This window comes from Sphaeramia orbicularis, chromosome 6, assembly GCF_902148855.1.
Source record: "Sphaeramia orbicularis chromosome 6, fSphaOr1.1, whole genome shotgun sequence".
NCBI lineage: Eukaryota > Metazoa > Chordata > Actinopteri > Kurtiformes > Apogonidae > Sphaeramia > Sphaeramia orbicularis.
Window position 1 is genome coordinate 11,883,869 of NC_043962.1, and position 24,858 is coordinate 11,908,726.

General features: G+C 36.8%; 1 protein-coding gene across 1 annotated transcript in view; it reads right to left on the reverse strand.

Annotated features, from left to right (window-relative positions):
- The window catches only part of LOC115421385 (polypeptide N-acetylgalactosaminyltransferase 18-like), a 364,676-nt gene that overhangs the window by 64,924 nt on the left and 274,894 nt on the right, over positions 1-24,858 (reverse strand). Inside the window, exons 7-8 of the mRNA XM_030137268.1 lie at positions 16,950-17,135; positions 10,319-10,456 (exon numbers count right to left, since the gene is read on the reverse strand). Of these exons, the coding sequence (XP_029993128.1) occupies positions 10,319-10,456; positions 16,950-17,135 (324 nt within the window). The remainder of the gene's footprint in view (positions 1-10,318; positions 10,457-16,949; positions 17,136-24,858) is intronic.

The following is a 24,858-nucleotide window of genomic DNA, read 5'->3' on the forward strand; positions in this document are numbered from 1 at the left end:
TTTCAAAAATAGTTGGAGTGTCCATAAAGACTGTTTATAATGGAAAGAAGAGAATGACTATGAGCAAAACTATTACGAGAAAGTCTGGAAGATACTATTAAAGAAGAATGGGAGAAGTTGTCACCCCAATATTTGAGGAACACTTGCGCAAGTTTCAGGAAGCGTGTGAAGGCAGTTATTGAGAAAGAAGGAGGACACATAGAATAAAAACATTTTCTATTATGTCAATTTTCTTGTGGCAAATAAATTCTCATGACTTTCAATAAACTAATTGGTCATACACTGTCTTTCAATCCCTGCCTCAAAATATTGTAAATGTTGCTTCCCCACCCTGTAGATTATATACATTTTGTATAGATATAGGATTAAAAATTCATACAAAATGAGCTATCAAGCAATTTACATGTAACTGCAAAACAGAATAAATGAATGAGAGAACAGTTAAACACTTGAAAACACAACTATAAGTATGTGACACCTTCAGCGTTGAGGGAATTTACCATATTTCATGGTGACGCATTCAGAAAGCTGGTATTTTAAAGCATTTCCAGCATTTATTGTGGTAAAAGTTAGCTTCTTTTTTTTTTTTTTTTTACATTCTGCACCTTCACTTCAACAGCGTGGTAAACATTCAGCAGAAGCCATCTTAACTCTGCCATTCAGCTGACCTTTAAAAGTGCTGATTTGAATAGAAATGACTGTTTTTCTGTTCAGACGGAGGTCTTATCCTCGGTCTGCTCAACCATTCTTCAATAATTCTGACAAAAATACAAACATGAATTGGAAAGGATCACCGCTGGGTCATCATTTGTACCATCAAATGTCCAACGAGTGAAGTTTAAGACAAGAAAACAGGTAAACATTCTACTTCCTGTTTGGACAGATCTTTGAATACTACCTTTTTCCTGTGCTCCTCTGCAGTCACATCACATTTATTACTGCAGGGAATTCAACACAATTCTTGATCCACTGTTGAGAGCTGATCTGAGCTGGGCTGGGCTGAGCTGAGCTACCTCACAATATCTCACCTCCGTGTCACACTTATTACATTGGTTCAATAATCTGATACTTTATTGATTCTCACAGGAAATGTTTCTTTTCTCTCGATATCTTTTCCCAGAAATGTCACATGTTAGATTTGGTTACTCAGGAGCTGCCGAGACACAAGCAAAGGATTCAATAGTTTGTATAAAGTGACGTTAACACTAATAAAACTACAGTAGAAACATCTTATTAAAAGATATTATAGAAGATCCAAAGAAATGTGTCAGCGTATTACTATTATGCACATTTGATCATTCACTAAACCTTTTGTATCAGCAATTGTAATTAAGTAAGTACCCGAGGCTGCTTCAAATCTTCCCTCATACGGGAATTGTTGTTCTTCATGAGTTTAGTATCCTGGATCTGAATAGTTTTAAAAATTGAAGCCCAAAGCAGAAGATTTAAAGTATAAGAAGTCTATAGTTATCAGTCTTTTAACACGTTTTTAAACCATTTTCACATCAAAATGTTTTAAAAAGCAAACTCGATTATGGATAAGACCCTTTTTATGCTCACTTGAGGTGGTTTTGCCTTTTTCATACAAGACTTAACCCTTTATTGGCAAGTGACTATTTTTGGTAATTTCTACATAAAGTACAAGACAGGAGTCACTTTTCCATTGACCCTAAAATTGCGCGAATATATACTCAGTGCCAATGAAAACGCAACACTTGAATGTGTTGTATTGTTCCTGAGCTGCATCAATATGTTTAAGTTTCACCTGTATAAGATAATCCCAGACAATTTCTTAACAACCTGAGACGGGTTGAATTATTGTCACGCTTGAATGAACTTGTCTGCATTCATAAGAATTGTTTTTCTCATTGCTCAGCAATGAACTGCTCAACTTAAGGAATTGTGGTCAGTTAAGGAGTGGTCATGTTCTGTATATAAAGGCAAGCTGAAAAGCACCAAAATCATTTGCAATAACTCAGCGATGCCTAGACTGACACGTGACCAAAGATGCCATGCTATGGGGCTCCTGGAGGCCGGAATCTCTGCTTGGCAGGTGGCGCGCCGTTTTGGATGCAATGTGTCCACCATAGTCAGGATGCAACAGAGGCATGAAGAAACTGGCTCAGCTGCAGACAGACCTCGCCCTGGATGAGCACGTGTGACCACGCCACAGCAGGATCGCTACATTGAGCTGCAGCACCTCCGGGATCGCTTTGTGACTTTTGGTTTTGGGGGTCCTTGAGTTTCTTTCTTTATCCTTATTTTTTGTCAACAAATTTGGATGTGATTTTTTATTTTTACTGTATAGAAATGGCCTATGATTAATTCCAAAGAGATTATGGAAAAAAATCCTCATCGATTTAAAAAAATATAAGAATCTTCAAGTGTTGCGTTTTCATTGGCACTGAGTATAAGTTGTGCATAAAAATTTGCCTGATGGACAATTTCGCCAAACCTTTTCGATGAAAAGTTTTTGTGCTGGCAAGAGGTAGTATTGGTATATCACGCAAAACTGCAATGGAAAGACCTTTTTCAACAACTACAGTCAGGTGAATTAAAAAAAAAACTGATGTTGACAGATGTTACAACAAGCGAAGAAGAAGAGTTTTAACTTAAACATGGTGCGGTATGTGCGGACACAACAGGAAACTGAGTCATTTTTATTAGCTTACCGGTTGACAGGCTGTAAGCTACTGTCGTCATGCGGCATCCGGTGTCATCGTCGTCTGTCGTCCGTTACAAAACTTTCAATTGTCTTCTTCTCCGAAACTACAATTCTGATTGACTTCAAACTTAGTATACAGCTTCTTTATGATGATGTCAACAAAAGTTAGTGAAATTATTTGGATCTGGATCTCATTCTGGATTTGGTGCGACTTTGAAAAATTTCGCCATTATATCAAATAGGAAGTGGATCGATGCAATAACTCAGTAAATATAAATGATATCCAGTGTAACTTTCTACAGTCCAGCCCTGATGGGGAGATGACCAAAACATAATGGCCACATGCTGATCAGGATCTTCTTCTGGATCCGGGAATTTACGCAAAATTTCAGATGGGCTCTTATGGGGAAAAAATTTCAATCGTCTTCCTCTCCGAAACTCCAGTTCTGATTGACTTCAAACTTGGTATACAGCTTCTTTATGATGATGTCAGCACAGGGTATTGAAATTATTTCGATCTGGATCTCATTCTGGATTTGGTGCGACTTTGAAAAATTTCCCCATTACAAGAGATAGGAAGTGGATTGATCCAATAAATCAGTATCAATAATATCAAGTTGGAATTTGAATTTTTTCCAGATCTGATTGGAATATGACCGAAACATGGACTATTTCTGTAATATAATACATACACAGAACTGGGTGATAATAAATGGCATCTGGATACATTTCCCAAAGCTTTTAATTTGGCCGGTAAGCTACAGGGCCATCGGTCCTATTTTTTAAATTTAGTACAGGAGGGGTAATAGAGGGGTAATATATAATAACTAGAAAAGCACTTGGAGGGTGCACACTCCGCCAAGACAGATCTACCCCGCCCCAATCACCACCAAAATTTAATCACTTGTTCCTTGTGCCAGTGTCAACATTTCCTGGAATTTTCATCCAAATCCATCCATAACTTTTTGAGGTACCTTGCACACAGACAGACAAACAAACAGACAGACAGACCAACGCTGGCAAAAACATAACCTGCTTGGCAGAGGTAATAATGAACATATCTGTAAATCAACGTGATATTTAAGTTTGTCGCCATGTTTATCGAATGACTTCTTGTGTCATCTCACAACAATAAACAAACATACCATTGCATTTGTGATTTAAAGGAGTGATATTTTGCTTTTTTAAATGGAATTATGCATTTAAAAACATTTCCCTGTGGTCTACATAAACTGTAAATGATATGCTTGGATCTGAATTTTTCATTAATTCAAATCATCACCAAAATTTAATCATTTGTTCCTTGTGCCAGTATCAACATTTCCCGAAAATTTCATGAAAATCCGTCCATAAGTTTTTGAGTTATCTTGCTAACAGACAAACAGACAGACAGACAGACAAACAAACAAATAAACAAACAAACCCTGATGAAAACATAACCTCCGCTGTTCCTTGGCGGAGGTAAATGGAACAGAACAGCTGGTGAAACTTCCTGATACTATGTCAATTTCATCCACTTTAACTAATCTTATGGTGGCGTTTCTTCTTTGTTCAGTATTTACTTTGTGTCAGTGTTGCATTTGACCAGCTTTTGCTTCATGTTCAATAAGAGATGAGTGCTGCATCCTTCCACAGATGGTATCACACCAGAACACTTGTACTCTCTCCAACTGCTGTCTCCTGTGAGAGATTGGTTTTGTCAAATATGTAAACTTCATATCTACATATCTCAGATGTCACTGTGGCAACGCTTTCATCTCATACACTCAAAGCGAAGCCCCCGCACATGCTCAATAGTGTCAACAAATAACTGCATCCACCTCGCACTGTGATTGAAGTGTTTATCGAACAACAAACACAAGAGGTGGCGGCGAGGCTGTTATCAGAGCGACAGCCTCAGTTGCTGATGCTAATATCAGAACAGAACCGTACCAGCCTTCCTCCCATCCGTTCAGAGTTTTTTTTATTCTATAGTGACAGGTTTGAGCTCGTGCAGAGTCGCTAAAGGCAAAGAAATCGGACCTTTTCAACCTGAAGGAAACCGTTCAGTGAGGATTATTATTTTTGTCAAGTCAAGCTGGGAAAAAGATATACGACTCCAACTATACCTGCACCAGATTGAGGTTTAAAAGGTTACAATAAGACCAGAATCAAAAATCTGAAAAATTAAATTAATAAATTATCGCTACAGAGACTCAGCCAAGTAGCACTAATTTTTCTTCCTCTATATCAGCGGGAGCAGTCAAAGCAGTGGGATAATTCTGCTCAGCTTTCAACAGATTACTGTCATTTTTCAATTATGCTAAATCCTCCCACAGCCGTTCGCTAGAGAGAGGAATAGCCATGCAGAAATTAAGTGGAGTAAAAAGGTTCACCCCTTCAGTACCATGCTGCTGTGATGTGAAGTGAGCTCTTACAGCACGGCCTCTTATATCACATGTTGTGTACAATTAGCTCCGGCATTAATGGAAAAGTTACGGTCTTACAGAAATACTTGAAAAAGTGAAGACTTAATGGAAATGTTTCACGAGGACATGCTGCGAGGAGGTAGCATGCTATTTCAGTGCTGTTCAAGTGCTTTTGAAATTGCTAAAACCTGCAGGATTTTTTTCGTTTTATGCTATTCCATGGTGAGAAACCATGCGTAGCTAGGCTTAATGGAAAAGCTGGAGTTTCAGTGTTTTAAGGCTTAAAAGGCTGGGTTTTATTATAAATGTTTACTTATGATTTGATGATTTCTGTACGCTATTTGACTTCTGTAAGATCGCAACTTTGACTACAGTCAGGCAGTTGTGGTTATTAGCAAGGTTACAACGGTTTTGGATTTTTCCTTCTAGTTTAGTTTTATTTAGTTTTGACTTTTTTTTCTCTAATTCAGTTAGTTTTAATTAGTTATTAGAGCAGGTTTGCTAGTTTTTATTAGTTTTCATTTTTTTCTGAATGCTTAGTTTTACTTTTGTCATATCTTTTCTCTTCTTCTCCGTCATATTCATATAAATCCCAGACAGGACTCTGCTGCTTTCTCCCAGATTTAGTCTCCATGTGTCCAGGTAGAGTGGGGACCAGAAGACGACTAAATGACAAGTGACAAGAAGTGACAGACCGTGAAGTGTCGTATGGTGCCACTAGCTAAAATTGCTAGAGCGAAATAAATTGATTTCATATCAATCCGACATTGACAAAGACGAAAACTAAGGGAATTTTATCCATAATTTTTATACGTTTTAGTTTTGTAAGCACACAATACAGTTTCAGTTAGTTATAATTTTTTTCTTTTAATTATAGTTTTTATTCATTTCAGTTAATGAAAATTTTCAATTCTAGTTTTTGTCATTTCATTACTTTTCGTTAACAATAATAACCTTGGTTATTAGTTACTTTTGATTTAGCTTTTGATTTGAGAGAATGGACAATAACGGACTCTTAGATTTACAGATGATCAAATTCATGTGTGCATACCAAAGGTGCAGATTTGCATATGAAGTGGATGAATTTTCCAAACCAATATGCAAAGACCTCATTTGTATCTTTTAACCCTGAAAAGCCTGAACCATTAAATCATTGACAGAAAATTCCAGTTCTTTGAAACTGGAGCCTTTACTGGTCCTTCTGAACAACTTTTTTTTTTTTTTTTCCAAATATCAATTTCCATGTATGAGTTTCAATTTTGTATTTGGATAAAACACATTTTTATATTATTTTGCATTATATTTAATACAAAAATCTGTAGGTAACACGGTCAAAAGGACACAAAAATTACATGCTACCATTTTTTTGAATACCTTTTTATTCTCTCACAGGTACATTTTGGGAATTGAACTAATTATTCAAGGCAGAGTGTTTGACAAAAATGACCGCTGTTGCAAAATCATTCTCCATTTATATGTGTTTAAATGGGCAGGTTCTGCATGCAACTTAAGTGGACACGATGGGTTACACACGAAACCTGGAATGAGACTGAGATTCATGGAAAACATGCATGTCTGGATTAGAAAAACCACTAGGATCGACAAATTTAACCCAGTGTCTTTATTTATAGCGGTATATAAGACCATTTACAGCCATGTTTTCAGATCAAATGCACTGACACCTAGGTGGCTTTTCATGTCCCAGTTTTGGTCCTATTTTTGGCCCCAATATTTGATAAAAAAAATCATTAATTATGGGAAGGCTCAGAGCAAGAATAAAAATTTTTTGCATTTATCTGAGGTCATCATTAGGTATATCCTGGGGGGAAATATGTTTAAATTTACCTTTTATTATTGGGTCTAAAAAGCTGCTAATAGAAGCACCCATTTACATGTTTCTGGAAACTGAGAGGTCACATTTAGTCTAAAAATAGTCTAATTGTAAACAAAATGAAGATTACAGTTTTAGTTGAGTTTATTATTATAATATAGGCAATTGTATCAGAATTAGGTGGCACAGTAAAATAGGTTTTCATTGTTTAATGCAATTCAATAAGCATTTGTGACTCACTCGCTTGAGACTGACTAATGCAAAAGCATAGTTGGACCCTGGGAAAACAAATTATAACATAAAACAATATGAAAGCAGAGCACAACACTTTTGTTCCTTTGTCTAAATTAAAACCTCTTAATTGTAAGAACGTGCTATTAAGAGTCTTTGAAACCTCTGTCCCCTTTTGGTTGAAATGTGACAAGAGAACAGACACATGGAAAAACATGTTCACAGATTTATATAAAGCCCAAACTGGTTCGCTGCCACGACAAAAAGCATGTGAATTTTTGATAAAGCTAAAGGAGTGTCTTGTAGCCATTTCATAATGAATTCAAATACTCCTGAATACTTTATGTTGTGCTTTGTGTCGATTCTTTATGTGTAGAAGCCGGTGTGGTCTGGGTGATGAGGTGGATGGTGTCGCGTTTCTCAAACTGTGGGCTGGGATCCAAACTCCAGGCCCTCAGAAGAGCAGTAGTAATTAAATATCCTGTCTTTCAAAGTGATTTATGCTAATTCAATGACTGCACTGCAAAAACTGAATTTTATTACACACTGATTCTGGGAAAGTAGGCTCAGTCTCATTCGCAAGAAAATATCTAACCATATACTTCAACTAATGCTGTATATGTATATATGTATGTGCTGTATGAGTACAGGAAGACCATACGGCTGCTTATAAAATGGGGGGGGGGGGGTGCAAAATGGGGGAATAATACGAAAGAGTGAGTGGAGGGAGTTCATAAGTACCGCAATGTACTCCCCTCTCTCTCCACTAATCCTATCGATACATGTAAATAACTGGTGTAAAATACAGTTTGTCATCTTTTCATGGTCATCAGATATGACCTATTTGGATGTTCAGAGGCTCCGTTGTTACCGTGGAAACACCTTCATCTTCTACAGCAGGGGTGTCAAACTCATTTTAGCTCAGTTCCACATTCAGCCCAATTTGATCTGAAGTGGGCCGAACCAATAAAATAATAACAGTGAAAAAAGTAAAATTATATTATGATCAGGTTTACATCTACAAAGTTTCCTTAAAAATCTGAATAACATGAACAAGTTGGATTGTCTTAAGAAAAACAAGTGCAATTTTAACAATATTCTGCCTCCGTTTATCAGTTTATCATTTACACATGTGCATTACAATCACACAAAACATTTAGCAACAGGGAGAATATTGGGAAAATTGCATTTACTTTTCTTAAGACCTTTCCATTTGTTCGTATTTGTTCATCTTATTGACATTTTTTTGTGTAAGTATAGTTTGGTAATGTAAACATTTTCATGTTTTTTTTTTTTTTTTTTTTTTACTTTTTTACACCAAAAAAACAGAGAAAATGTGGGGTTGTCATTATTTATAGGTTATGATAATATTTCACTGGTCTGACCCACTTGAAATCTAATGTGTCTGTATGTGGAACCTGAATTTAAATGATTTTGACACCATTGATTGTTAATATCATCAGTGTAATTTTTGCATTTCACAGATCTATTTATCGATTTATCCCGCGGGCCGCATTGGACCCTTTGGTGGTGTTTGACACCTGTGTTCTACAACACTGATTCACCAGTAAAACCCATGGAGTTGGATCAATGACAGTGGATGGAGACACTAAGTTATTGATATCTTCGCTGAAAACGTCACTTTTTCTTCAGTTTTCTCTGTTTCTGATATAATAACCCTCAACTTTAATCTGAACTTTTATGAACATCTACATGGTCACTAAATTAGGTACAGGAAAATACCTGATTTTCACTGAAAAATCACAAAATGCAGAAGATGATATAATACTACCAGTGTGTTGACCTGTGGGGATCCACAGGTTCTAGATGTGGTAGTTTTTATGCTGTTGTGTATTCATGCATGCTGTACCGCATTTGTCCAGCAGTCACCGCCAAAGCGTTCTGGCCATAGCAATGTGATTGTAAGGCTATTGTATTCTTAAATTACTAATATCTCCCAAAATATTGATCCTATCAACTTGCCGTTTTCGTTAGTCTATTCCTTGACCAAAAATACATAAGTAAGACAAACTGCAGCAGTCAGCTCTGTACGGATTTTGCGTGAATCCCTGGACACATACTTACACACACAGAGGCCACTTGGCTTTTATAATGTAGATAAAAAATGGTCATAAATCACTTAAGTTTAAATCTAGAGAAAAAAAATCATTAGGGAACTCCCACAAAAGTAGCACTGAGTCTTTATGGGTAATACAAGGTAATTTGGCTGACCTATACGCAAGAATACTTGTGGAAGTGTGCAAATAACTGTATTCTTTCTTCTTTTTTTTTTTTTTTTAAACCTCCTAAGACCCAGGAAATGTCAGCAAAATACAAGCTTTGTTTGGTTTTTATTAAATAAGTGCCTATATTGGAAACAATGCAAGTTTTTTCAGATGCAGTTTTTTTTTTATTTTTATGGAATGTCCTTTGTGGTGGAAAGTTTTCTTTTCTTTTGTTCTTGTATAAAGCTGTGAAACTCTTGTCCACAAATGTGGACAGAAAACCCCTAGCTGGGTCTTAGGAGGTTAAAATATGATTTTATTCAAACTTTTTCAATCCACAAAACCTAGACACATACTCTTAATGAAAACAAACCAAAACAACAATCACAAAATCAACAAACAAAAAAGATAAAAAAAAACAAACCCCAATAAACAAACAAATAAATAAATAAATAAATAAATAAATAAATAAATAAATGTCTATATAGCCACAATAACAACACAAACTAGAAGCACTCAGAGAGCGCAGACCTCTGCCAAGGCAGATCAGTGCCCTGGATTTGGATGAAAACTTCAGGAAATGTTGATACTGACACAAGGAACAAATGATTACATTTTGGTGGTGATCTGGGGTGGGGGGGCCACGGGGGGCCACTGATCGGCCTTGGCGGAGGTCTGTGCTGTCTTTTCTAGAAAAGCACTCGTAGAGCACAGACCTCCGCCAAGGCCGATCAGTGGCCCCCCGTGGCCCCCCCACCCCCGATCACCACCAAAATGTAATCATCTGTTCCTTGTGTCAGTATCAACTTTTCCTGAAATTTTCATCCAAATCCGTCCATAACTTTTTGAGTTATCCTGCACACAAACAGACTGACAAACAAACCAATTCCGACAAAAACATAACCTCCTTGGTGGAGGTAATAAGTGTATTCTTTGTAAAGGAACAAACTGAACTCACCACTCCATAAGCCACAGTGTCGCTGTAGGATCTGAGCTCGGGGTAGATGTTTGTGAGGAACCAGCTGAACGGTCGACACTGAAGTCTGGATCGCAGAGCCTTTCTCTCAGAAATGTCTCCAATGTCTATTCCTGAATTCTGGGGGAGAAAAAAAAAACAAACAACAACAAATATAACGAGTTAGTGGAATACAACAAGAACAATAATCTCTAATGATCTAAGAAATCACAAATGAGGGATTCAAGGCCCCTGGGACATTTTAACACTACAGCATCCTGAGAGCGACACGCACAACATGGAAAAATAAATCTGTGCATGAGGAGAATTAATGTGATGTTTCAAAAGAAGAGATTAAACCCACAGCTGAGAAAAAAAACAAAAAAACATCAGACTAGACCATGATAAAGACACAGCATATATATGTAAATTGATTTCAGGCGAGGTGATGCAGAAGCTCAGTTTACAGAGCATTTACATGTTTCTGCTGCATTTCCTGGATAGAAACCTTAGACCATCATTATAAAGATTTCACATAGAAATTCAGCCTGATCACAGCCTTGGATGTGAATGTAAAAAAAGTTAATCTATTCAAGGTAAAACACCTTCACTCATGGCAATACTTGTTTTGTCTGAAAAGACATCTCTTCTTACTAGATTTTATTGTATATGATTCCATTTCTCATGTTTCCTTTTGTTTTTTTCTCTCCTTAAAGGCTGTTTCTTTGACACTGACAACTACAAACCAGCTTTTTTGAGGTATTTCTTTTCTCAGTCATCTTCCACTCTTCACCTATGACCAAATGTAACTCATAATACAGAGGGAGTTCTTACAAACTAACAGTTTTACTTGTTTTTAAAATGTATTTCTGTTGGTAGATAATTTTGCCAGTTCTATGCAATATGCATTTCCTGCTAAAACTCTTTAACCCTGTAAAGCCCGAACCACTAAATCACTGACTGAAAATTCCAGTTCTTTCAAACTGGAGCCTTTATTGGTCCTTTTGAACAAACCTAAATTTTTTTATTTTTCAAACAGCAATTTCCATGTATGAGTTTCAATTTTGTATTATATTTAATTTTTAGTTTTTAATCGTACAGCTTTTTCTGTTTTTATCTATTCTTGTATTTTATTCTTTTATTTAGGCTTTATCTATTCTTCTGTATTTTTTATTTAGTTATTAATTATTATTATTATTTTTTATTTTATTTTTTAAAATTTTATTTTTACAGTTCTTTGTCTTTTAATCTATTCTTGTATTTTACTCTGTTACTTTGTTTTTTATTTATTTTTCTGTACAGCACTTTGGTCCACTGTGGTTGTTTTAAAGTACTTTACAAATAAAGTTGGATTTGATTGCATATTTGATACATTGGGTCTCAAAGCTCAAATATTATTATTTTTGAACAAACAACAACATAATATAACACAAACATGTCTAACAAATGGGCAATTCTTTTACAAAATTGTCAAAGTTCTGCCTCCTTCCTCATTAAAGAGAATCTTGTAGTAGTAGTAATAATAATAATAATAATAATAATAATAATAATAATAATAATAATAATAACTTGAAAAGCACTTGGAGAGTGCAGACCTCCGCAAAGGCAGATTCCCCCCGATCACCACCATTTGTTCCGTGTGTCAGTATCAACATTTCCTGAAAATTTCATGAAAATCCGTCCATAACTTTTTGAGTTATCTTGCTAACACTCAAACAGACAAACAGACAGACATAACTTTACTAATATAGCACCTTTAAAAACTGGGTTTACAAAGTGCTTTGACAGACAAAACAGAAGGGTACAACAGCAGAATACAAGCTGTAAGCAAAGACACTAAAAACATAGAAAACAACACAATCAAAGCGATATGGAGAGCAAACGCAAAAACATGACACTTCAAATAAATTGAGTAAATTGGAGTAAAGAGGGCAGAGATAACACAATGATGCTGTCAAATCAATGCAAAAATGAAGGAGTGAGATAAAACAACATCATGTATAAGAATATAAATTAATAACCAAACAAGGTAAAATTAAATATTCAACATTAAAAAGGGACATTGTAGTGTCACTGGAAAGGCCTCTGGTGAATGAATTCCTCCCCCTGGTGGACTATCTTTGTATTGCATGTATCTAATTGTATACATCAGGTTTTTCAAGACCAAAAAATCCCACTGATCATGTAGAGGACTTCAAAACTCATGTATCAAACATGATACATTTGGTGTTATAGGGTTAAAACCTGACGTGTCATCGCTGACACACCCTGTGCATTTGCAGTTTGGACGGCTGTAACTCTTTCATTGTTTGTACAATTGGAAAAATTCCAATGGTTTCTGAAAGCTGAGATGCTGCGCTTTATAGGCTTTAAAGGGTCATTACGGTAATTTCACTCATGCTTGTACTAGAAGCAAGAGAAGAAGCAGTTTTATTAGTATTATAAGATGCAGTAAATTGTAAATGATGGCTGGATTTTGAAAGAGCTGGAAAAAGAAGTGCTTTGGAAAAATGGACAAACTGACTCACATCATATTTTTGAACCTTTTTATGGTCAAAATTAGAAAAAAAAAGTCCAGGTGCACCATTTTAGGCTCAGGATTTAAAGGGTTAAGAGTTTTTTTTTGTTCTTCAGAGGCTGAAATGAGGGGGAAAACACCCAGAATCTGAGAACACACACCTTCCATCTGCAACTCTACTCTTAGTCCAAATTGCAAAATTCAATATAAAGATAGATGAGCGGATATCATTTCAAGCTGCTTTGAAATTGATCATTCATGTATTTGACCTTGTACTGATCTGAAAACACCACTAATCAGCCAAAGTCTGTATCTAGGGGGAGATTTTCTGCAACATGAAACCACAGGCAAAGAGATGTAGAAGTGTCATGTGTTCCTAGACCACTTAAATTATAATATGCCAACAACTAATTCTGGATTTATCCCCCATTGAGACAAAAAAAAAAAAAAAGAAAAATATCTAGCATTACAACTTTAACCCTTTCATGCATGAATTATGAGAACCTTAATTTTTTTTCCCTCTTTAGGCATGAAAAAAACAATGTGATTGAATTTTTGTTTATGAACCTATTTTTCATGGAGTTACAAAAATGTCCACTCAGCTGGACACCATGCATTTTTTATTTTTTATTTTTATTTAACCTTTATTTACCCAGGGAAGCAATTAAGAACAGATTCTTATTTACAAAGGCAGCCTGATGATCATTTACTGACATACTGTGTGAAAACTATGAAATACATTTTTTAAAATGCCGCTAATCTGTTTTCACATTTTAACATACTAGAACCTCCTGAGGCCCAGCAATGCATTTTTGTCCTCTGTAGGGGACAAGAGTTTTACAGCTTTATTATTTTAAAAAAAACAAAAAAAACAAAAACAAAATGCTGTCCACTGCAATGGGCCTTCTATAAATTAAAAAAAAAAATCTATCTGAAAAAACTGTTGCATCATGCTGTTTCCAATCAAGACAATTATTAAATGTAAAAAAGCCAAAACTTTTCCTTTCCTAGGTCTCAGGAGGATAACACTAGTTATTACTCACTCAGATATGCCAAAAAAAAATTGTTTAAAAACACCCTGTTAATTACAGTCTAATAACAATTAGCAATTGATTTACACTCAAATATCTTACTGCAGATCAGGGTATTGCAGTGTATGGGATTATGCATAAACGTCTACTGTGTTGGTTGATATGCAAGTAAAACTACAAAATCCATGAATATACAAGAGAACAACTTTGAACAGCTGTCCACTGCAGTGACCACTATGCATGAAAGGGTTAAATTAATACGTATTTTTCCGACTTGTGCATATACCATGACCACGAATGATCCTTAAGTGTATTTTAACCACATTCAAGCACAACTCTTTTTCTGGACTACCGTAATGCACTAGTTGTGGTTGCTAGGTGATTTGTGACTCTACGTCTGAACACAAATAAACATGTACACATCACACCCACGCTCAGCCTCCCACATGCAGAAAAGAAGCACAGAATCAAACTACTAATTCACACACAACACTCTACTGAGTCCTACAACCGTTTAAACCAAAGACATCCTGGTAAACAGAGGCAAGTCTGTGGAGAGAGATTAGTTTCTTTAATAATCAATCAAACAGAATAGATTTGCAACCAAAAAAAGACATTTGAGAGGAAGAAACAATAAATGGCAATCAAAAACAAAGATAATTTTGTTTATAAATCAGGCTTCTTTGCTTGTGAGTTCAAAAGTTTTGCTTCGAGTTAAACTGCACTTAATGGGTAGGGCCTATACTGATGGATGAGAGAAGAGTTTCTATTGGTGGGTTTGACCTGGCTCCAGTTCCGACTACAGCTTCCACATTAAACCCACTTATTCCTTGTGTTAATGTTACTGGGAGGTAAGTTGATAGTCTATTGCGCTTTGAAATTGAAATGTGTCTCATAAGTAATGGATTACACTAAATAGCGTTGACTACAGCCTGTACATTCACAGCCTGAGCAGAGTACAGAACGAGTGAGTGAGTTACAGGGAGGAGTTTATAACATAGGGTTGGGATTTAAACATTTAGTGTTGACCGGTATCCATGGGGCCTAAATGTCACAGTTCCTACTACTACTACTACTACTACTACTACTACTACTAATAATAATAATAATGGATTGGATTTTATGTAGCGCTTTTCTAGACACCCAAAGTGCTTTACATTATTGATCCATTATTCATTCGCTCTCACATTCTCCCTCTGGTGGTGGTAAACTACACCTGTATCCACAGCTGTCCTGGGGCAGACTGACAGAAGTGTGGCTGCCAATTCGTGCCTACAGCCCCTCCGACCACCACCAAACATTCATACACCAGTGTGAGTGGCACTTTCGGTTATTGGACAACCCGCTCTACCACATGAGCCATGGCTGCCCCAAATATTATACTATACTAGAAAATCTATGCAACAGGACTATCTTGATTGATAGATGCAAAACAACTTTCTCCAACTAAACTCAGACCAGACTGAAGTCATTGTCTTTGGCCAAAAAGAACCAAGAGAAAGTGTCAGCAGTCATCTGGAATCTCTCACTATAAAAGCTAAAAATCAGATTAAAAATCTCGGGGTAATCATGGACTCAGACCTAAACTTTAACAGCCGCATTAAATCAATAACATCATCAGCCTTTTACCATCATAATAACATCGCTAGAATCAAAGGTTTACTGTCTAAACCAGACTTATCCATGCATTTATCTCTAGCAGCTTAGACTACTGTAACGGCCTTCTCACTGGACTCTCTAACCCAGCTGTCGGACAGCTGCAGTCCATCCAGAACGGTGCTGCTCGAGTCCTGACTAGAACCAGGAAGTACGATCATATTAGTCCTGTGCTCAGATCTCTGCACTGGCTTCCTGTGGCTCAGAGAATAGACTTTAAAACAACTTTGCTCATGTACAAGTCTGTCCATGGTCTAGCACCAAAGTACATCTGTGACATGTTGGTCTCATATGAACCATCTCAGACCCTGAGAACCTCAGGGACTGGTCTGAGAACCTCAGGGACCACCTTTTGCTGGTGCCCAGAGTCAGGACTAAACAGGATGAAGCTGCGTTTCAGTTCCATGCAGCTAAATCAGTGGTTTCCAACCTTTTTTGGCTCCTGACCCCATTTTAACATCACAAATTTCTGCTGACCCCAGACATTCAAAACAGAGACATTTTTTGCTAGAATTAATTTGTTTTTGATCATGTAATAGTTTGCTATACTATGTTGCAAAAAAACCCCTGTTAATTTTAGACCACATTTAGTCTATATGATGTATATTATTATGGATGGAGGCAGTAAAGCCAGGTGTAGATTACTGCACAAAGGGAGAATTTTATTTTCCTTGGTCAGGATATGTACAGTCAGTCCAGCTTGGATTTACAAGGCTGACAATTAATACTGAACAAACAAGAACTCAAACTATGAATTATGAAAGAGCTGCAGCATCTGAAACTGACCACAATGAACATTTGACAGATAAACAGAACCACAGTGCTTCAGTTTCAGCTTCACCGTTTGTCATGTCTTTTATGGATTGGGATTGTCTCTGTGAACTCACCACATATTTTTTATTAGTAAGTTTTTATTTTTTATCAGTTATTAGAAATTTCAGGTGACCCCATTTGAATTCCCAGCAACCCCACGTGGGGTCCCAACCCCAAGGTTGAAAAGCACTGAGCTAAACTCTGGAACAGTCTTCCTGATGACGTGAGAAAGGCCTCTACTGTGACAATGTTTAAGTCTGGGCTGAAAACGGCTCTGTTTAACTGTGCATAAACAACTGAAAAGGTTCTATCTGCACTCTTCTCTTTTACTATATTTTAATTGATTATTATTTATGTTTCATTGATTATATTTTAATTGTAATTGTGTTTTTTTAATTTGTCTCTTTTCCATTTTTGTAAAGCACTGTGAATTACCCTGTGTATGAATTGTACTATACAAATAAATTTGCCTTACCTTGTCTTTTGCTCTCAAATCTTTATTTTTGGTTGCAAGTCTATTCTACTTGATTGATTGATAAAGAAACAAATATCTCTCCATATAGGTCCATATATTGCATGAAACACATGGTTAAACATCCATAAACTCATGTTTTACCTGCAGTGGAACGTTCCAGGCCATGTACACGTGACTCTTGTACTGGTCCATCCAGACTTCAGCCACCCTCAGAGCGTTACGCCGCACGTGGCTCGTCAGGTTCTCGGTGTAGGGTTTGTGGGCGCGCTCAATGTGGGCGATCCTGGAGCAGGGTAGGACTTCCACGCTGCCGCCGCACTGCCACACCTTGGGTATATGCACACAGATTCAAATAGAAATCAGCGTACAATTCCAAAAAGGAGGGTAAAAGTATTTTCAGCCCCTGCCACTCTGTCTGCTCTCAGTAGAGGCTTAACGTCATGCTGTGACTGAGCCTGGGTGATAGAATTAGTATGAATAGGAAGGTATCAGCAGCCCACTAAGCATGCCCACCTGGGGGGCTGGTTATTTTAACACAAATATGTCACAGGCTACACGGGCGAAATTACCGCCATGACAGGTGGTGGAATATGACATAAATGTTTGGACCTCTATTAGGTAGGATCACTTCAGCTTTAACACTGGAGCTGGAAATGAGCTTCACACATGGCAGAAGGAAACGGTCGCTTAAAGGAGTGATATTTTCCTTTTTTAAAAGGACTTTTGCATTTTAACCCTTTCATGCATGAATTATGAGAACCTTAGTCAAGATTTTTTTTCCTGAGTGTTTTTATTCCTGTTTAGGCATGAAAAAAACAATGTGGTTGAAATTTTTTTAACAAACCTATTCTTTTATCAAGTTGCAAAAATGTCCACTCAGCTGGACACCATGTGTTTAATTTGACGCAAAGAAACAATATCAGAAAGTGATATAGTGTGTGAAAACTATTAAATAAAAACATTTTTCATGCATCTAATCTGGTGTTTTGTCACATTTTAACATACTCTAATGCTAGTTAATACTCACTTCATGGAGATAATATGCAAAAAAAAAACCCCAAAAAAACCAAAACTTTTTGATTAAGAAAACAGTTAATTACAGAGTAATAACAATTAGCAATTAATTTACACTCAAATATGTTAGTGTTTATGAAGAACACAAAGTTAAGTAATGGTATGAATTGCAGTGTATAAAATGATGCACAGGTGTCCACCGTGTTAGCTGATATGGAACTAAAACAATAAAATCCATGAATATACAAGAGAACAGCTGTAGAATAGCTGTCCGCTGGAGTAACCAGTATGCTTGAAAGGGTTAAATCATTTCCCTGTGGTCTTCATAAACTATAAATGCTATGCTATGCTTGCTAAGTGTGATTTTAACAATATTAAGCCTCAACTTGCCATTTTTATATATGCATTACAGATGACAATAGATCTACAAAGGCACAAAACATTTAGTAACAGGCAGAATATTGTTAAGATTTTGCAAGTTGAAAGTTATAGGTTATTTATTTATTATTTACAGGTTATTCATCTATTATTTTATTGGTCTGACCCACTTAAAGGAGTGATAATTAGCTCTTTTTAAATGGGATTATGCATTTTCAAACATTTCCCTGTGGTCTACATAAACTGTAAATGCTCCGCTTGGGTCTGAATTCTTCATTAATTCAACTCCACAGGTCCATCTTCGACCCTATTTTTGACACCAGAAAGGTCATTTTGAGCGCTGGCCCTTTAAATGCACATAAGCCACTTCAGGCCCCACCCCCTCCAGGTTATTGGCTGTGCTGCTCTGTCCCGTTCAACCAACAGCTGAACATTTTAGGTAATCGGCTCGAAGTTTGGACATACACAACAAACAAAAAGTTAAGGATATTTTACATTTTTGGGCTTTTTTTTTCAGTCGGGATTCTTGCACAGCGCTTTTTATTTTTTTGTATGTGAATTGAAACACATTTTTTTAATGACCAGGCATAGTTTTATTTACAAATGGCAAAAATGAGAAAAAAAATTACAAAAAAAAAAGAGAAATATCCTTAACTTTTTGTTTGTAGTGTATTTTCAGTATGGACTACAACCACAGCTGCTGACAAACAATTATGTCGTACTCGGAGAAATGTTCGTCGGAAGTCTTGACATTATATGTGCAAATGTTGTGACGTAACTAGTTATAAAACGTAACAAATTAAGCAGGAATTAAAACAGGTTGTAGAAATCCACTCGATTTTTGCCAAAATGAATATACAGATAGCTTTGAAACACCTGGAGGGTTCAAATTCAAACTTTACGAATTATTATTGTCCCCAAATACACAAATAAATTAACCAAAGACTAATAAAAGTGGGTTTAGCCAAATATGACCCCTTTTAAAGTACACCCTTGAGTGTAGGATGAGCCATGAATTTGTTGTTTCATTAATTTTCTGGTAAATGACAAACTCTAAAATTGTATTATGAACACCTGTAAAATGACCTTTTGTCATAGTGGGGCCAGATGGTAGTGCATGCTGTAGGTGATATCATAGATCATATAAAAATGCTTCAAGATCAACTTGGATTTGATGAGGATTTAAAAAGAGAAGAAAAAACAGCCTGTTAAACTTCAACACCTTATGCCGCATCCACATTTCCTGCAAGAAATGAAGTTGTAGGCGTAATAAATTAAGCAGGAATTAAAACAGGTTGTAGAAATCCACTGGATTTTTGCCAGAATGAATATAAAGATAGCTTTGCAGCACCTGGAGGGTTCAAATTCAAACTTTATGAACTATTAGAGCCCAAATACACAAATAAATGAACCAAAGAATAATAAAAGTGGGTTTAGCAAAAATATGAGCCCTTTAATTCTTTTGGCTGTGCTCCTCAAAATTCTACAGCAGCCACCTTAAAAACTTAGTGTACCGAGCAAACAGGCATTATCTGCACTGTAATCCAACCCCCAAAAGACACTAGAAAGTACATTTGAAGGTGATCTTGACAGTGCAAACACCTCAACTGTCTCAAAGTTTTTTTAATTCACTTGGATTTCCACCCACTTTTACTACTTCGATCAGGGGTGGGAAACATATGGCCCGTGGACCAAAACTGGCCCGTTATAAGGTCCAGTCCGGCCCATGGGGTGAATTTGTGAAAGATAAGACAAAATAAGATAAGATAACATAAATAGATATAAATTTGAAGTTGCTGATGGTTGTTCATGTAATTCACATTTTTTGAATGTATAGTTTGTAATGTAATTACTATCTATGGATATATACAATATCCATAGTTACCAGGGATGGGAATCAATAAGAATTTAACGATTCCGATTCTATTATCGATTTTGCTTATTGATCCAATTCCCTATCAATTCTCTTATCGGGGGGGTGGCAGTGGCAGCGTGCAGTGAAAGTGAAACTTAAGACGCTTTACTAATTCCTCTATTTCTGCATTTCCACTACGTTGAACCAGTTCGACTCGCCTTGGCTTGTCTCCCATTGTTGTGCACCTCATTTCCTTTCCCCTACCTTCGGAAACTTGTATTTGAGGGGGTACGACGTTTGTTGACCACACTGGAACCAGAACTGGGCCTGGTGTTCACTCTGCCGCTACATTCACAAGCGTCACTAAGTATCGTATCAAATATGTGACATTCCTGGAAATGAATCACATGCTGTGGACAAATGTTTGAGCAGATTGGAGGGATTCCACACTTTTGAAGAAATGGAAGCTTTGCAAGTGTTACAAGTAAGTGGACCTGGTGTCGTCTGTTTAGACCGTTTCTGCCTCAACACCATGCTGGCTATGTTCTGACCAAAACAATGCAGCGTACGCATGACGTCATTGCGCATGCACAACGAAGGCAGAATCGATAAGCAGAATCATTAAGCAGGCAGGCAAACGATTCCAAGGAATCGAGCTACTGGGATCCGGTTCTCAAAAAGAACCAGTTCTCAATTCCCATCCCTAATAGTTACCGTGGAAACACCGTCATCTTCTACAAAATTGATTCACCAGTAAAACCCATAGAGTTGGATCAATGACAGTGGATGGACACACTTGTTTTATATTCAGTTAATGATATATTCAGTTTACAGTTTATCAGTGCTTATACATGTTATACATTCACAAAAATACATTTATTCAACATTTTTTTAATGAAACCTCTTGTAATTACACAAGATATTTGTCAATTAACAAACCAGTCTTGTTAAATTTACAGAATAAATACTTCTTTTACGGTTAATTGTCAGTAATTTTATCTCATTTTATAATTTTTTTTTTTTTTAGTATTAAACTTCAAAATTAACAGTTTAATTGCATAAATAGAAAAGAAATATTTGTGAAATTACGATACATTCGCAAATGTATTTTAACTGTATTTTTCTGTGAAAAAAGAAAAAAAAATTCTTTTAAAAAATGGAAATTTTATGGTTATTCATAGTTACAGTTTTTTCATGTTATTTTACATTTGACAAGTAAAATCACAGTCTGTTTTTGGAATTTCATTGATATTTTCCTGTATCTTAAAAATACAGGAAAAATCTGTAAAATAAACAGTGAAAATTCTGTTAAATTACAGATTTTTTTTAACAGTGTGGGTTATTTGTGAACACTGTAAACACAATGAGCTGCATGTGATGTTATGTTTTCTTCTGTGCATGGAGGTTGTGTTTGAATTATAATATCAACAATCACACACACACACACACACACACACACACACACACACACACACACACACACACACACACACGCACACCAGATTTCAACAAAAAATCTGAATTAAAATCTGAATCTGTTCCATAGGTGATACAAGACCATGTAACAGCAGCCGACTCAAGTGACTAAGTTACAGAATTCCCATGTGGGATACAAGCATCCTGCAAATTATAGGGCTTCATTTCTCCATTTTTCTTATTTTGTGAAGAAAAAAACTTAACGCAGGCGGATAATAGTCAATTATTAAAATCAAAACGCTCACGACAAGCATCATCAACTGAATGAAACATTAAAAATTTAGCCCTGCTCACAAATTCATCCTTGCTGTGTTCATACTGTCTTGCACCCTCTATATACACTTCATCAACTGCAATAAAATCCTAACAGATACAGAAAAATAATTCAGAATTTCGGCTCATTTTATGCAAAAACGAGAAGTAATAGTTTATGAACATCAGGGCTATCGACCATGAATTGTAATAAAACGGTGTGATAATTAGTTGGAATGGATTCGACTCATCAGGTGCAACACGGAATTGGGTGATAATTTACACCTGCATGCTTTATAAACAGTAACATCACAGGTGGGTCCATTTGATTTCACCCCCACTCAGCCGTGTCAAATGCCTTTTCTGCATCGAATAAACGGCATCTGTCGGGGACCGTCCCTGTGACACTGAGACGACTTCAATAATCAGAGCTGGCTGATAAGTGACACTTCTACCTGCCTGTAATTACTCTGAGACACATTAGCCCTTCAACTCCAACTAACACTTCACATGGAGGACTTTAAATGTTCCTGACACTGGGGGCTGATGTCAACGCTGTAGTTATTATTACTGTGTATATGTTTTCTCACCCCAAACTCATAAAAGACCCAGTGGTACTTTTATGGCAGTTTCCAAATAAATGTAACAATTTTTCCTCTTTATTTAACCATTTTTAAGTGATTTATCGCCATTTATTATTAGGGATGCACTGATACCACTTTTTTCCAGATTGAGTACAAGTACAAGTACTTACATTTGAGTACTTGCCGATACCGAGTACCGATACGAGTACTTAACCCTTTCATGCATGAATTATGAGAACCTTAGTCAATATTTTTTTCTTGAGTGTTTTTATTCCTCTTTAGGCATGAAAAAAGTAATGCAATTGATTTTTTTTTTTTTTTTTTTATGAACCTATTTTTCATAGAATTACAAAAAATGTCCACTCAACTGGACATCATGTGTTAAATTTTTGAAGCAAAGAAACATGTATTTAAAAGCCATAATCAGAAAGTGACATACTGTGTGAAAACTATTAAACAAAAACATGTTTAATGCAGCTAATCTGATGTTTTCTCATATTTTCTCATACTCTAATACTAGTTATTACTCATTTCATGGACATAATATCCTCCTGAAACCCAGGAAATTGACAATTTTAGCTTTTTTTTACATTAAAAAATTGTCTTGATTGGAAACTGCATAATGCAACAGTTTTTTCAGATACATTTTTAAAATCATTTTTATTTATTGATTGATTTTTTTAATGGAATGTCCTTTGTAATGAACAGTATTTTTTAAGTTAATCTGTCAAACTTTTGTCCCCTACAGTGGACAAAATGCATTGCTAGGTCTCAGGATGATATGCAAAAAAAAAAAAAAAAAAAAAAAAAAAAAAAATTCCAGAAAACTGTTAATTACAGTCTAACAACAATTAGCAACTGATTTACACAAAACATGTTACTGCAGATCAGGTTTATCAAGAACAGCAAAGTTAAAGTGATTGTATGAATGTCAGTGTTTGGGATGTTGCATAAGCGTCCACTGTGTTGGCTGATATGGAACTAAAACAACAAAATCCATGAATATACAAGAGAAGAGCTGGAGAAGAACTGTCCACTGGAATGACCACTATGCATGAAAGGGTTAATAATCCCATTCTAGTTCTTAGTTCCTTTTGTAAATGTGCTTTATTGTCGTTGTCATTAGTCTGACTGGAACAAAGTGCTGCTACTGACATTTAATGTGTTGGAATGAGCGTTACTCAGTTAATCCACCAGGGGGCGCCGCTCTGAATTAACCATACTGGACAAATACCACGAAGAAGAGTAAAGTTTTTTGAGAAGAAGAAGAAAGTCAGTAATAACAAAAATGGAGATGAAAGAGGCAACACTAATGTGGATATTAATGTTGCAGCGTTTCCGCTGGTGAGGGTTAAAAGCTTAGCTTCAGCAGGAAGAGAAAAGAGAAATGAGCGATAAGTTTCGTTGTCACTTCTGCTGGCGGGGGTCCGCACTGCTCCGTACCCCTGGCCCAGCCCTGGGTAGTTGTCCTAAATCTGTCAGTAGTTTTTCTCTAAAGGTGGACATACACTGTGCGATTATTTTGATCGTTGCACGCAGCTCCATCTCAAACTATGCGAATCAGTCGTGCAGTCAGGCTCACGATTCATTTTCTCACACTGTACGGACCGACGCTCGTATGCGACCTGACTGCTCACACTGTAGGACCATACACCACAGGACGCACCACACATTCGAGTGTTGGATCCGGAAATACAACGTTAAAATACCAAGGAATCCATAAGTGCATAGACGATTGTGTATTGGCGTGAGTCACAAAATGGTAGTGCTAAACAAAAACCAACGAGCTGCTTTGGTAATATGTGCCATTATCTGCGGGGAATCAAAAAAGAAGAAAAGACGACGACGTGTTTGGTGAAGGAATTGGTTGGCCAGATGTGGACAGTATGGGCTGTCAATCCTACAGTGGGAACTAGAGGTAAGCTGCAACAGCTAAACTGCACTAGGACAATAGCCAGTTACTGTAAGCTTGTACGCTACTGTACGCTTCTGTGTTCGCGCATGCACAGTGTGAGAATTTGAGGCCCATGGGCTCGTGGCACTGCTTTGACAGTACGATACCCTCACGAGGAGCGAGCAGGATTTCAAACAGCTCCGTTTTCCTTGCGAACACACGATTGCTGGTCGTGAGGTGGTCGTGAGGTGTTCATGGCTTCTCCTTACCCCATGGACACTGCACGAAGCACGACACACGATTAGAGGCACATCTGGCCCCATCCCAGAAAGAGTAGCACGAGTGAGAAATCGTCTCTAAAATCGCACAGTGTATGGCCGCCTTAACTCACACAGTTGCTCTTTAAACAGATCCTCTACCTCCACAGTTCCTGTTGGTATTCTCGGTCTGGGTACGCATCCACCAGCACCTGGAAAACAGATGGAATGTATGCAGAGGACGGACAGAATGCTGCATCTGTATCTGTGTCTTTAACGTTACTTGCAGTCAGCATTACTTTTATCACAAATCTCCACACTCTTCACACTCCCCACACAT